General features: G+C 34.9%; 2 protein-coding genes across 2 annotated transcripts; one reads left to right on the top strand and one right to left on the bottom strand.

Moving 5' to 3' along the window:
- Positions 1 to 173: 173 nt before the first annotated feature.
- LOC149727041 (protein FAM76B-like) lies at positions 174 to 5,234 on the top strand. Its single transcript, XM_089890584.1, has 8 exons — positions 174 to 415; positions 772 to 954; positions 1,421 to 1,567; positions 1,965 to 2,075; positions 2,324 to 2,664; positions 2,920 to 3,026; positions 3,723 to 3,844; positions 4,327 to 5,234. The coding sequence occupies exons 1-8, from the start codon at positions 272 to 274 to the stop codon at positions 4,483 to 4,485; spliced, it is 1,314 nt and encodes a 437-aa protein (XP_089746710.1). The 5' UTR covers positions 174 to 271; the 3' UTR covers positions 4,486 to 5,234.
- LOC149727040 (uncharacterized) lies at positions 5,079 to 7,879 on the bottom strand. The gene is made up of 5 exons (XM_089890587.1): positions 7,719 to 7,879; positions 6,929 to 7,081; positions 6,453 to 6,551; positions 6,048 to 6,207; positions 5,079 to 5,613 (listed from the first exon to the last, which is right to left on the bottom strand). The coding sequence occupies exons 1-5, from the start codon at positions 7,821 to 7,823 to the stop codon at positions 5,495 to 5,497; spliced, it is 636 nt and encodes a 211-aa protein (XP_089746713.1). The 5' UTR covers positions 7,824 to 7,879; the 3' UTR covers positions 5,079 to 5,494.
- Positions 7,880 to 13,499: the final 5,620 nt, after the last annotated feature.

Below are 13,499 nucleotides of genomic sequence, written 5' to 3'. Positions count from 1 at the left end.
ACACATGAGTGATTCGGTCAAATCTTTGTTGATGTGATTCCAGTGTATTAACTTATATCGTAAAGTTGATACTTTTGTATTGAAAATAAGCATTATTTAAACGTAAAACAATAGTTTAGGTGTATCAGGCAAAATATTTTATTGTTATACGTTGAAACTGTTGCAAAAAAGTGAATTTCTTGTAATCGTTAAATCGTATTCTAGCAGGTTTTAAAAACTCTAGCCTAAAACAGGAACCTATTTTGTTTAAACTTTGATTTCTTGGCTTTTTATGCTGTACAACTACACCAACAATGAAATGGCCTACTTAGAGACATTGAGCAGCATGGAGCAGAAAGGTGTTCAGTATGCTTGCACTAAATGCATGCAATGGTTTGACTTTGACGATCTCTCAGCAGACGTTCAAATGTGCAAGGTAATAATAATAAGTTAGTGTTAGTGAAGAAACCTCTTCCATGCTATATACTAACTAATAACCCATATAACCACTAGCCCCCCATGGCTGGCTATAAGGACTAACTAATAACCAGTCTGCAGAGTATGGCAGATGCAGAAGCGGTTCTGTTTACAAACTTGTCGTTATACACACCATAATTTGTCCCATGCACACCAATCAATTAAACAAAAGAAATGCTTGTTAGATTAAGTAAGATTTTCTAACGTCGCTTTAAAATGTACATTCTTTGCACGCAGATTTTTGACGATAGCACACGCGCACACCTAAAAAAACGTCTTGCACGAATTTCTCTTTAACAATTCTTTTCCGTGCAGGTGTGTACTGACACCCTAGCTTCTACAAGTTCAAAAACATCTGTAACGGTAAAAAAAGAAAAAGTTTCAAAACCGACGCGACCTGAAAATTGCAGATATTGCCAAACTTATATTAAAGTTAAAGTTCCAGGGGAGAAAAGAATTTGTGAGAGATGTTTTAAGAATAGAAAAGAATATGGAGAGGTAAATATGAAATAATGCAGGCGCCAAACCTGGGGTGGCACGGAAGGCAGGTGCACCCTGGAATTTTCTACAATGCATTAATCAGTAAATGCTTGTCCAAAAGATTTGATGCATATGAGCATGTGTTTAAATATTGCTACTGCATTCTAAAATTGACGCCAATGCTAAATATTGTTGAATAGATAGATGCACCATGCACAAACAAGTTTCATACAGTGTGTGTAAAGGTTACTTTCCACTTTCATCGTAAATGTAACTAAATGATTGAACAAAAATAGATCAGAGAATCAACTATTAAAATTGCACCTAAAAGAAAATTTATATTTGCTTAAAAATGTAAACAGGATCAAAATAATTCAGAAAACAACATAGTAACGTGGGATATGGCCAAAAAGCACCCTGATTTTCTAAAAAGATAGGCGTCTATGATGATAGCCCAATATACATTTAACCACCCATCATATAGCCAAAGATCTGCATGTTCTGTACACTGAACTCTGCTTTCATTGGATCAAAATGCCAACGCTGTGCCAGCAGTAAGAAGAAATATGGAATGCCAGTCAATTGTCAGAAATGTAATTTGAAAGCAGCATTCGATCACAAAAAAGCTCATGTAAGGCGATAAAAATATGGACATTTGTTTTATTGCTTTTTAATACATGTCCAACCTTTTAAATAAATTCAAACTTATTTTCTAAAAACACGGAACTAAAAAAGTATAGTAGTGCTTTGATCATAGTTTTGTACACTGCATATTGGAAATGCCAGATGAGCTACTAAACAATCAACCACTAAGTTACATACATGGTAACTCATTGGCTGGAGGTGTATGAAACAAAACACTTGTAGTCCCGTGTTATAAATGATAACTGTAGTTTTTCGACCATGCCAGGATAAAGTTACATTCATTTATAATATGTCTATCTATCTAGATGTATAGCCTATTGGTGCTTTGTGTATATTGTATATATGGGTAATTCCTTTAACTTTTCTATGATTGTTCCAAACAGATTGATGGACTTCTATTATGTTGGAAATGTTACGTTTCAATGCAGAGATACCAGAAACGTGGAAAAAGAAAAGGAGAAGAAAATCCTGGCGAGAATGATGAAGAAAATGAAGTTGGTTTTATTTATTGATAATTCTGAGCTGTATTCTTTGCATTGGTGAAGTCCTATGCTGGGCCTAGGATTTGGACCAGAGTTGACCCATTACTTCTAAATTGTTATGTTATTTATGGGTCCTACCTCTTAAAATGGACACGCTATGGGACCTCGGATTTAGACCAAAGTCGGTCCATTTTCTAAAATTTTGATAATGTTTAGTTAGTACATTGATAGTACAAATAATATTTTTTTTTTATTTACAGACAAAGAAATCTCGCTTGTCTAAGCCTGAGACTTCCGGTAAAGAAACTGCACCACCAAGTGATGATGAAAACGAACGTACATGGAGAGAATTATTAGGAGAGGACCACTGTTTAAAATCCGGAAAAAAATCTGAAAACTTGAAGTTAAAGTCTCACAACGAGAAAAAACATGAACTTCGAAAGCAGGCGCAAATTAACAGCAGAAACTTAAATAAACATCATTCCAGCTCTTCTTTGGATGATCGGATACAAAAGATGGAGAAGAGAGGAACTCCTCCAGTTAGTGTCTCTTCTCCGAGGAGGAATGAGGAGAAACCAGGGAGCAACACCAGCACTCCAAGGTGAGGATTGTTTTATAATAACAATGTTAAGTTTTATTTGTCTCTTCGATTTTATTTGCAACAAAACATGAGTTGTTAAAACTTGCTTCCGGTTAAAATTATATTTACATTTTTGGGGAAGTTTCCATGGTCGCTACACCTGACAGACAAACAACAAGCCATTTATGTTAATTATTTTTAAGTTAAATTTTTAATGAAAAGAAAAGTGTGCATAAGATACCAACCACTCATACAATTTTGTTCTTAACTTCACAGACAAGGGGTGACAGCAGAAATACGATCTAACTCGGGTATTCCAAACACACCAACTCCATCCAGTCATAAACCATATGATCGATTAAGAAATGGAGCTATGGACCTCAGTAATTTTATATTTCAAATTACCCATAACTCTTCCTATGTTTATATTTTCCTATACATACTGGTGCCTTGTATATTAGGTGTGACAAAGATTTTATGTTTTTGTTAAATCACCTTAACTTTAATATAGGAGTTACATTCCCTAGTTTCTATTTAAAACAGATAAATTTGAATGAGTGCTTCCCAAAGTAGGAGTTTGCGACCATGAAGAGGGCGCTAACTATAAACCGGGTGATTCTGGGACGCTGAAAATAAATTAGGACAATTGTACTAAAATAAGTCAATCAATGTGTAATACTGTTTTGGGCAAAAAAGTGGTAATACTTGACTAAAATTTGGTAGGAGTAGGGGAAATGCATCAACGCTTACGGGCTATTAAATCAAAGTTTGGGAAACGCTGATTTATACCAACAAACTACGCCCAAAACTGGCACAGTTTGAAGTTGTTATATTTTTCATTATGTCAGTCACTATAAACTTTACTTTACTGTTGTACAAATACTAGTTTACAACCCAAAGAATTTCTCCAAGCACAAAACTGGTGCCTTTGAAGTTGTCTACTTTCACAGTATATCAGTCACTATAAACGTTACTGTTGTACAAATACTATAGACGTTTTGCTCCTTGTTTTTGCATGGCTTCTTATGTTTTCACGGTTGTTTAATACTAACCAATACATAATCTTCATACAATACTAGGTACAGCTTTACCTCAGATGAATGATAATATTGTTCTTGTTACAAAGCTACATGAGGAAATAAATAGTTTGAAAAAAAATATCGCTAAGAAGGATCAAGTTATGTTGGAGAAAGATAAACAGGTTGGTGGGGGATTGTTTTCTGTGTGAGTGGGTGCTTGGGTCATTTAGAATTTGACTTAACTTGACCAATTGTATTCTATATGCTAATGCATATTAGGCATAGTGGCACAGTAGTTAGTGTGCCTGCCTCTAACCCAAAGGTTGGGGGTTCAAGGCTCTTTTCTTTGTGAGCGTATGTGTTCTTGGGCAAGGCACTTAACGGCAATTGCTCCAACCCAGTGGTCACTTATGTATTGTCTAAATTGTCAGCCATACAGAAAAAAAAATTACTCACAAAGTCACATACCTGAATACTTGTGAGCAGGCACAAGGTGTATGAAACAGAACACCTGTGTTATAATGCCTGTCGTTTTCGGGCACACGAGGATAAAGCAAGTTACATTCGTTCATGCAATAATTTAGGTGACTAGGTCTTGGTTGTTAGGATTTCTAGATTTCAATCTGTTTTTAAATTTCACATCTGACCTTTTTTTTATTATAAGATATCTATGTTGAAAGTGGAACATTTACGTTTGGAACGCTCTTTACAAACTAAACTTAAAACCCAAGAAGAAGAATTTTTCCGGAAAATGGAAGCTATGGGAATAAAAAACCAGGAGCTTATTAAAAAAGTTGCACAATTGTCAAAGAAGAAGTCATAACAGCTAAGTGACAATCGCCATGCCAAGTTTACACTCCTCAAATCAGGTTTTGATATCGTACTCACTGGGATGTATTTTTCTAAAGCCATGCCCTTTGGTTGACTTTATTTTTAATAATTCAAAGTATAAAAATTTACCTAAGTTTCTACTTTATAAATTGTCTCCAAAATTATAGAAATTTCTTTGTTGTTTTAATTACAGGGAGCATTTGTAAAAGATATTTTAATTAAAAATACCATTTTTGTGATTTTAAACTATGCTGCCTGGCTCAATGTAAATAGATTTTGCTATTTTTAACATAGAAGCACAAGTGATGCAGTGTTATGTTAATGAAAACACTTTGCACTATCTCCCCAAAAATTGTTTTTTAAAAAGAATCATTTTCTCTCAGTTTCAATTTTTTACTTTGATAATTAGAATTCTTCTTTTTTCTTTTTCACCATTGAATTTTTTCGGTGTCAGCTTTTATTTTGGCCATGGATGTTTTAAGACCTTTTTACTAACCCATATCCATGCAACTATATAATAACAATATACATCAGACTTACATGTATTAGGAATTGTGTATGACACAATAAATCAGTTATAATTTCGTAAAGCGCCATTTTATGCAAAAATTTTGAATGCAAAAGCAGTGAACCACATTTTTTTATCGATGGATTTTTAATACAACTTCGGTTAAATATTAAAAAATCTTCAGCATGTTTTTAAACTTGCTTTCTTTCAATAAAATCTGGTGAATGCATAAATGACAATTATTTATCCTCTTGTGGCGAAGCAATGACAGTCGTTATAACATTGGTGTCTTGTTTGATACACCTCGTGCCGGTTTACAATTTATCACTTGTGTAACTTTTTGGATTGTTTTTTTTCTCCATGGGCCTAAAATTTAGGCCAGGAAATATCCACTAGTGACCATTGGGTTGGAGCAAAACGTTAAGTACATGTTGTACTCTGCCCTGCTTTTGAGGTTTAAACAAGATTTTGGCTTTCGGTGAGTTTTTGTTCTTTAATCCAGATTTGGAAATGAGTTTCTTTTACTTAGTTTTGTTTCCAATACAGTTGCATATTGCGGTTGGGGTAAAATGCTTAGCAACACTTCTGCTGCTTCCGATATTTCATCTTTACCTGTTGATTACACAGTCTTTTACCACTAGTGTATTATAACACAAGTGTCATCTTATACACCAAGCACACACTGTATTTGTACAACTCATGCTTACTCTCAGGTTTTAATAATGTGGGTGTCTTTTTATACACCAGGCACACCGCACACATAGTGTTTTCATACACCTCATGCTCATTGTCGAGTTATAACACGAGTGTCTTCTTATACACCAAACACACATGGTGTATTCATACACCTTATGCTCGCTGTCGAGTTACAACACAGGTGTGTTCTTGTACACCAGCCACACATGCTGTATTCATACGCCTTATGCTCTATGTCAGGTTATAACATGCGTGTTTTCGTATACATTAGGCACAGTGTATGTATACACTGATGCTCAAATCGTTTCATTGGCATCTTTGTAAACATGTATTTATATCAAACGTCATACCTGTAGTGTCTTTAGCAATGTTCTGTAGACAAATATACAGCGTCGAGTTAGCAATGGCGGTAGCATTTTCTTTGTTGTCGCACAATCTCGATAGTGACGTAATAATATGCAAAGGCGCAACGTTCAAATTAGCTCTAATCGTCCCTTGGTTGTTTAAAACCTGTTGTTGTATTGAAATAGGCTTCACGGGTTTGCATACGACTTCGCACGCCGGATACTGTGTACAGCCACCTTAACTCGTAACTTGCTTTATTCTCGCATGTCGGGAAAACGGCAGTCGTTATAACACGGGTGTTCTGTTTCTTACATCTCGTGGTTTTTTGTATGGCTGACAATGTAGACAATACATTAGTAAAAACTGGGTTGGAACAATTGTCAGTAAAACTAGCGGCTGTATTAACTTACCCTAGTTAGTTCTTCAGTGACAGTAGGCATAGTTAGAAGATCGACAGTTCCTTTATTAAGAATACTTAACAAGTTTATGCTTAGTCCAGTTAAGACCGCCTATTTAAAAAAAAATAAATCTTGTATTTTGTGGATAGGTAGCCAATTGAAGTTTTTCATTCTAGCTATATGCTTTGCTGTTTTTCGTAGGTCTTTTATGCTAACCGATTAAAGTTTAGCGTTATTGGCTGAACACAAAATGTCATAGTATAGGGTGGGGAAGTCGATATAGGCTACCTTTAACACATAAATTCCAAATATCTTGATCTCTCTTGTGTTTTAGTCAATTAACAGCCCTATTTTAAAGTCGTGAGAATATATGGTTACATACTACTGTAAATAATCATTGTTTACTGCCAAATCGGGCGAGAAAATAGAAAAATAAAACATGTCTCATCTAACCCTACCCCACTATAAGACAATGCGCCCCATCTTACCCAGTTTTTCCTGCCGGATTTATTGGCAAACCACTCGCAAATGTAAATCGCTCTATTGCTTTGCTGTTTGCTTAGCTTTACTCCCTTGCATAATTCCGAGTAAAGAACATCAAACCATAAGATTCCACGGTCTTGTTCGTTTTCAGCGAGGTCCTTAAAGGAAAGTATAGTAGGGTGGGGGAAGATGGGACACCTTTAGCACATAATATCTAAATATCCTGATCGATTTTTAAACAATTACTAACGGTCATTGGGAGTCGTGGGCATATAATTTTATAATTTCTTGAATGATGTAAAAAGTGTCCCGTCTTCCCCCACCCTACTATACGTATATTTAGTCAGAGTATAGGATGGGGTAAGATGATTCATGCTTTTATGCTAATTTATTGTCTCGTTTGGCAGTAAACAAAGAAAAGTTTTGGAGATTTATAAAACTGTCGAAAAGAGTGTTGTTATTAGTATTAAAACGCGTTTAAAAAAAATAAAAAAATTCGGTGTTATAAGTATTATGTGGTAAAGGTATCCCATCTTAACCCACAGTACTATATATAAATAACTTTTCATACATGTCGTAATGACTATAAGCTAGCCCATGAGAAATAGTAGCGACATTTACTTTGCGCTAACCGTCTTTTTTGGCCATGTTTAGTTTGCTTACTTACCGAGCCCATCACCGAATAAGATAATAGGCCAACTCTGGCATAAACCCGAAATTGATTTTCTTTCTTATTGCACATGATACGCTACTAACGCTATATTACGTCGCTTAGTAAACACACAAACACCATACCTCGTCATCAAAAGTTAGTCTTTCATTCACTTCAAACCATTTCCTTATCTTTGCTAAACAGTTGAGTGCAACGTCGGCTGTTGATCCATTTTCAATGGTTGTCATTATAACTTTAATTTATTTATGCAATACGTTCAAGTTATACGTTTTCATGCTTCGACCTATACTGTATTCGGTTCTGTGGCAATCTGCTTCACTTTGAAACATTCCTATCATTAATTATTAACTCGGTTGGCTCCTGGCTTGGCTATTACATATAGGCTACAATGCATGACTAGCTGTATTGGGTGGGGTAAGTTGGGTCGCGTGGGAAGTTGGGACACTTTTTTCTATTACCTTCGTAGTCACTAGTAATTGGTGTATATTACTACGTATTTGGTCAACATTTTGACGTTCTAGCAACATAAGTGAATCTACGACGGTAGTCTATGATTTCGTTCATTTACAATAATTTCAAATGCAGAATGACTAAAATACAAATTTTTATCATTGCTCCATCATACTTGTTAAGCTGTGCCGATTATTCGATTTTGGTTTAAATATTCCATTTAACTGGCACAGCATACTATACTAATTCTATAGTTAAATTACAGAAACTCCTTTCTCGCTACGGATATTTAGTAGGGTGGGGGAAGATGGGACACCTTTAATCTATAATATCCAAATATTCTGATCTTGTTTTAAACAATTAACAACGGTCTATGGAAGTCGTGAGGATATAGTTTATAATCCTTTGAATGTTTTTTGTTTACTACTAAATGGTACGAGGAAATAGAATGAAAAGGTGTCCCATCTTTTCCCATCCTACTATACTTTATATCATTGAAGCGAGTGATTAAGAAGTTAATTATTATTTACCTATCCGAAGTTCTTCGTATTATTATATAATTAGGTCGCTCTTGTTGATTCGAATTGGTTAATTTATAGTTATGCGAATTTCTTTATACTGTAAGGTAAGATTGGATAGTAGTGTTTGCTCTTCCCAAACGTGTTTTGAACAATTTACAACGCTCTTTTAGAGCTGTGTGGCTATACGGTTATATAGTAGGATGGGGGAAGTTGGGACACATTTTACCTCTATTTTCTCGTCCGATTTGATAGTAAACAAGGAACATTCAAAGAATTGTAAAACTATATGCTCAAGACTCTCATAGACCTATAATAGGACAAGAAAAAATGTAAATGTGTCTCGCCTTACCATGCACACCCTACTATATGTTTAATAGCTGTATTTTTAGGTGTTAAACACGGGAGCACATATACAACGGTAAAAATGAGTGGCTATGCAGAAGATAATTGTATTAAATACTTCTGCAAAACAAATAAATTCATCTTAACTCAATTATGGTCTTTGCAGCAAGAGTTAAAAATACTTTTTGTTATAAACAACTCTAGCACGAGCTGGTTGTTGTGAATGCTTGCCGCGGTTATTCCCATCTTCCCGTTTGTATTGATATAAGTAGGTCCCATTGGAGCTTTTCCTAAAATTAAATAATGTGGATTACAGTATATCTAGGCGCCGAAAGAAGGAAAAACGTTTTTAAATGTTTATATATTTTATCTATTTCAACAATGCTGATTCAACTAATTTTACAAAGACTTGTGTTTATAGACACCAATTATGCATGGCAATTATGTTATTTCAACATACTGTGTGTTAGCATGTGTGTGCTGTATGTATACTATATAGTAGAATAGGGGCAGATGGGACACCTTTTCATTCTATTTTCTTGCACATTTTGGTAGTAAACAAAGAACATTATTCAAAGAATTATAAAACCTTGTCCTCGCGACTTCCATAGACCGTTGTTAATTGTTTAAAACACGATTAGGATATTTATATATTTTGTGCTAAAGGGGTCCCATCTTCCCCCACCCCACTATATGTGTGTGTATGTATACTATACTGTTGGATAAAAGGGATATTGTTAAGGTCTTTAAAACCCATATTTCCTGTTCATATTTTAAACAAATATAACAACGATCATTTAGAGTCACGGGCGACAGTTATATCATATCTATATATTTTTGTTTACCGCAAATTGGGTTTATTACAAGATTGAAAATGTCTCATCCCACCCCGCTTTACTGTGTGATAGTTAAAGTGATTTTACATGTTATTATATCTTACCTTGATTTGACCAACTTTTCCTTTTGTTCCTTAATCATCCTTTCTACCAGTCTTCGCTTAAATTCTAGATCCCTTTCTACAACTTCCACTTCTTCCGGTGTTTCAGTTACCACCTGTGATATAATTAAACACCGTGTTATAAGGTCTGTCCTTGCCCCGCCATGTCAGGATAACTAATTTACATTCATTATTTTACCTCTTCGGGTGGAGCTTCTGCCTGTGGTTCTTCGTAAGTCGCTGACTCATAAACATCCGGCGTGACGTCGACCGTATAGTCGAAATAATCATTCGCTGTGTAATCAATACCGCCAAAATCTATCCCGCCAAAATCTATCCCACCCAACATTGCAGCCCCTACCCCGACCCCGACGGCCACACTACTCGTGATACCCATGTGTTTCTATAATACACAACTTAAAACCTACATTGAATTAAATAGAGCTAATACTGTATTATATGCCAGTAGCATTTTTATTGTAAAGTTTTATATTCTATTTTAGACAGACGTTCCTATACCTACAAATACGTATTTCAAAATTACTTTAACTCTGCCTTCTTTGCGTTTAAACTTTATAGGGTTGTGCCTATATGTTTCTGCACAATAATACACCTGACCAATTTACTAGAGACGTCCGATATTATGTTGAAATCGCAACAACGAATGCTGTTTACTTTTAACACTTACCTGCACCGATCAAAGTTTAATTCACTGCCAGTTTCGACCAACGCGTTTCAATTGTATAACCACTGGCTAGGATGATATGGTGCAAACAAATGAAGTATGTGGTTGGCGGTTTATTGTTTCACATACGCAGCTATATTCGTTAATTTAGGACTTGGTGTATATATGCGTTCATGCTCACTGCATATGCTTTCTGTAGTACTGTGGGTAAGATGGGACACCTTAAGCACATAATATCCAAATACCCTGATCGTGTTTTAAACAGTTAACACTGGTCCATGCCCTATGGGAGTCGTAAGGATACGGTCTATAATGAATGTTCTTTGTTTACTACCAAATGAGACAAAAAATAGAATGAAAAGGTGTCCCATCTTTCCCACCCTACTATATACTGGGCATGCTGAGTTTTAAAATTAACACCACTTTGAGTATTTGTTTTATTAGATTTCACTTTTATAGAATCAACAAATGTTATTTACATAATATATTGCATAGGTATGAATTTTGAGTTGCACACCTAACACAGGCAGAATCATAATGAATCAAAGTACACACATTAAGAAAACGAGATATTTTTTAAGTAAAATGCCGAAAAATTACCAAAAAATACATTATTGCTTAAAAGATTATTTTGTAAATTCCGCATTTAGAGGTTATTGTTCAGTTGTACTCTCATTTTCCTCTCTTTCTGGGCCGAACTGAAACAGTTATAATTACAGAAATGTTTTCAAACTTTTATCAAAAATACTCTACCGTTATTCCTTTGATGTATATTTCATTCTTTATCCGAATGATCTTTCCGTTTATTAGCGTTTCCTGTGGCTCATCCTTTTCTATAAGAGGTTCTTCGACCTCAACCAGTTTCACGTTGTTCAGCAGCGTTTTGTTGCTACTCATTCGTTTCAAAATATTCTTCGGCTCCTGCTCCAGTTTGTAAAAATGAACTACGCCTTGTTCGTTGGCGTTGTTCGCTGTGTTATTGGACATGTTACCATCCTGATTATTTTGCACAGCGCCTGCATGTGCAGTGTTCGAGCTATGAGTACACCCCATACTTCGGGTTAAAACACCTAAAATATGGCTGCTAAACATATAGTATGGTAGGGGGTAAGATGGGACACGTGTTTTAATTTTTTTCTCAGTCACGTTTATTGTAGTAAACAAAAAAGATTTACAGATTATATAACCGTAGACCGCAGCTCTAAAAGAGCGTTTTTTTACACAGTTTCCTATTTTTTCTCATTTTGACATATTTCAATGCACAGCATATATACTGTAGTATATTCCATCTTAACTGTCCCGTTAAATTACAGAAACTCATTTCTCACTGCGTATATTTTTACCACCTTATTGGACCACGGCCCTTTAGAGTGGGCCATGTTGTACCATGGCGTTGAATGTTACCCTAGCAACAACATTTTCAGCAAATGTTTATTCAAATACAGAATCCAGTGATTATGAAAAGTTAATCATTATTTACCAACGCTAAGTTCTTCGTATTGTTGATATTTAAGTTGCCATTTGGTCTTGTTGATTCAAATTTCGTATTTATTGAAGTAAATAAATACAGTTTTCCTAATTCTTCTATATAGCAGGTTGGGGAAATATGAGACACCTTTTCATTATATTTTCTCGTTTCTTTTGGTAGTAAACAAAAACATTCAAAGAATTATAAAACCGTAAACTCACGGCTCCCATAGACTGTTGTAAATTGGTAAAAACTTGATCAGGATATTTGGATATTATGTGTTAAAAGTATCCCATCTTCCCCTGACCCTACTATATTAGGAACCCGTATTTCCAAGTGTTAAATGCAGCAACATTCAAAACAGATTGGAATAATTGCCTATACAGTATATATAGTAGGGTGGGAGAAGATGGGACACCTTTAGCACATAATATCCAAATATCCTGGTTGTGTTTTAAACATTTAATTACAGTCTATGGGAGTCGTGACGAGGATACGGTTTCATAATTATTTGAATGTTCTTCGTTTACTACCAAATGTAACGAGAAAATAGAATGTTAAGGTGTCCCATCTTCTCCAATCAACCTACTATAACACTATTTCAAAATACTGAACAAATCACTGTAACATTAAATATTTCTTCAACTATATCATACAGAACAAGAAAGTTCAATTCGGATTCCTGTTTTTGTATGTTTGTTTTATTTGGATTTGTTTTTAGATAATCAGCGTATATAGGCTATAATTGAATGAATGAAAATTTACACATCGTATTGAGTATTGATAAATTTTGGGCATTTTTTCGACGCACACTATAAGACAGAATCATATACAGTAGGGTGGGGGAAGATGGGACACCTTTTCTTTCTATTTTCCCGACTTATTTGGTAGTAAACAAAAACCATTCAAAGATTTATAAAACTGTATCCTTACTACTCACATAAACCGTTGTTAATTGTTTAAAACACGGTCAAGATATTTGGATATTATGTGCTAAAAGTATCCCATCTTTCCCCACCCTACTATATATGAAACAGCAAAATAGGTAGTTATCATATGCTTGTATTATTACTGCATTTTGCGTTGTACGCACAATTTAAAGCAGAATCATTATGAAACAGAAATATAATTCATTTGCGTATTTTTTTAAATACAGAAACATTATCAAAGGCGTAGCAGAAATGTTGCCAAAAGACTGGGTTATGTTGTAATTTCCGATTGGATGCGTACTGAAGTTGATGGCTTATTTTTTTCTTCTATTTCATCCTGAAAAAAATATAGTACCGGTAATTAAAACAAAATTGTGGAACTTTTATATAAAATACTGTACCGGTATTTTCTTAATATAGATTACATTGTTAATTTTAACAACAACTGCTGTCATTAATTTTTCCTCCTGTTCATTTTCTATGAGTTGATTTTTTACGGGAGCCAGATCCTCCTTGTCGGTGTCTGTGGAAGCTCGCTGGAATTTATAATACTCTGTTCCAGTTGTGCGAT

The sequence above is a fragment of the Ciona robusta genome, chromosome 12, assembly GCF_009617815.1.
Source record: "Ciona robusta chromosome 12, ASM961781v2".
Lineage (NCBI taxonomy): Eukaryota > Metazoa > Chordata > Ascidiacea > Phlebobranchia > Cionidae > Ciona > Ciona robusta.
This window is presented reverse-complemented; position numbering and strand designations above follow the sequence as displayed.

Excerpts from the sequence above, each read along its gene's own strand:
- LOC149727041 (XM_089890584.1), top strand. The coding sequence starts at position 272 with ATGCTGTACAACTACACCAACAATGAAATGGCCTACTTAGAGACATTG. Across the intron at positions 416-771 it reads CAGACGTTCAAATGTGCAAG|GTGTGTACTGACACCCTAGC; the intron begins GTAATAATAATA and ends TTTTCCGTGCAG. Across the intron at positions 955-1,420 it reads ATAGAAAAGAATATGGAGAG|CCAAAGATCTGCATGTTCTG; the intron begins GTAAATATGAAA and ends CCCATCATATAG.
- LOC149727040 (XM_089890587.1), bottom strand. The coding sequence starts at position 7,823 with ATGACAACCATTGAAAATGGATCAACAGCCGACGTTGCACTCAACTGT. Across the intron at positions 7,082-7,718 it reads GACTAACTTTTGATGACGAG|GACCTCGCTGAAAACGAACA; the intron begins GTATGGTGTTTG and ends CTTTCCTTTAAG. Across the intron at positions 5,614-6,047 it reads CATTGCTAAAGACACTACAG|GTAAAGATGAAATATCGGAA; the intron begins GTATGACGTTTG and ends TGTAATCAACAG.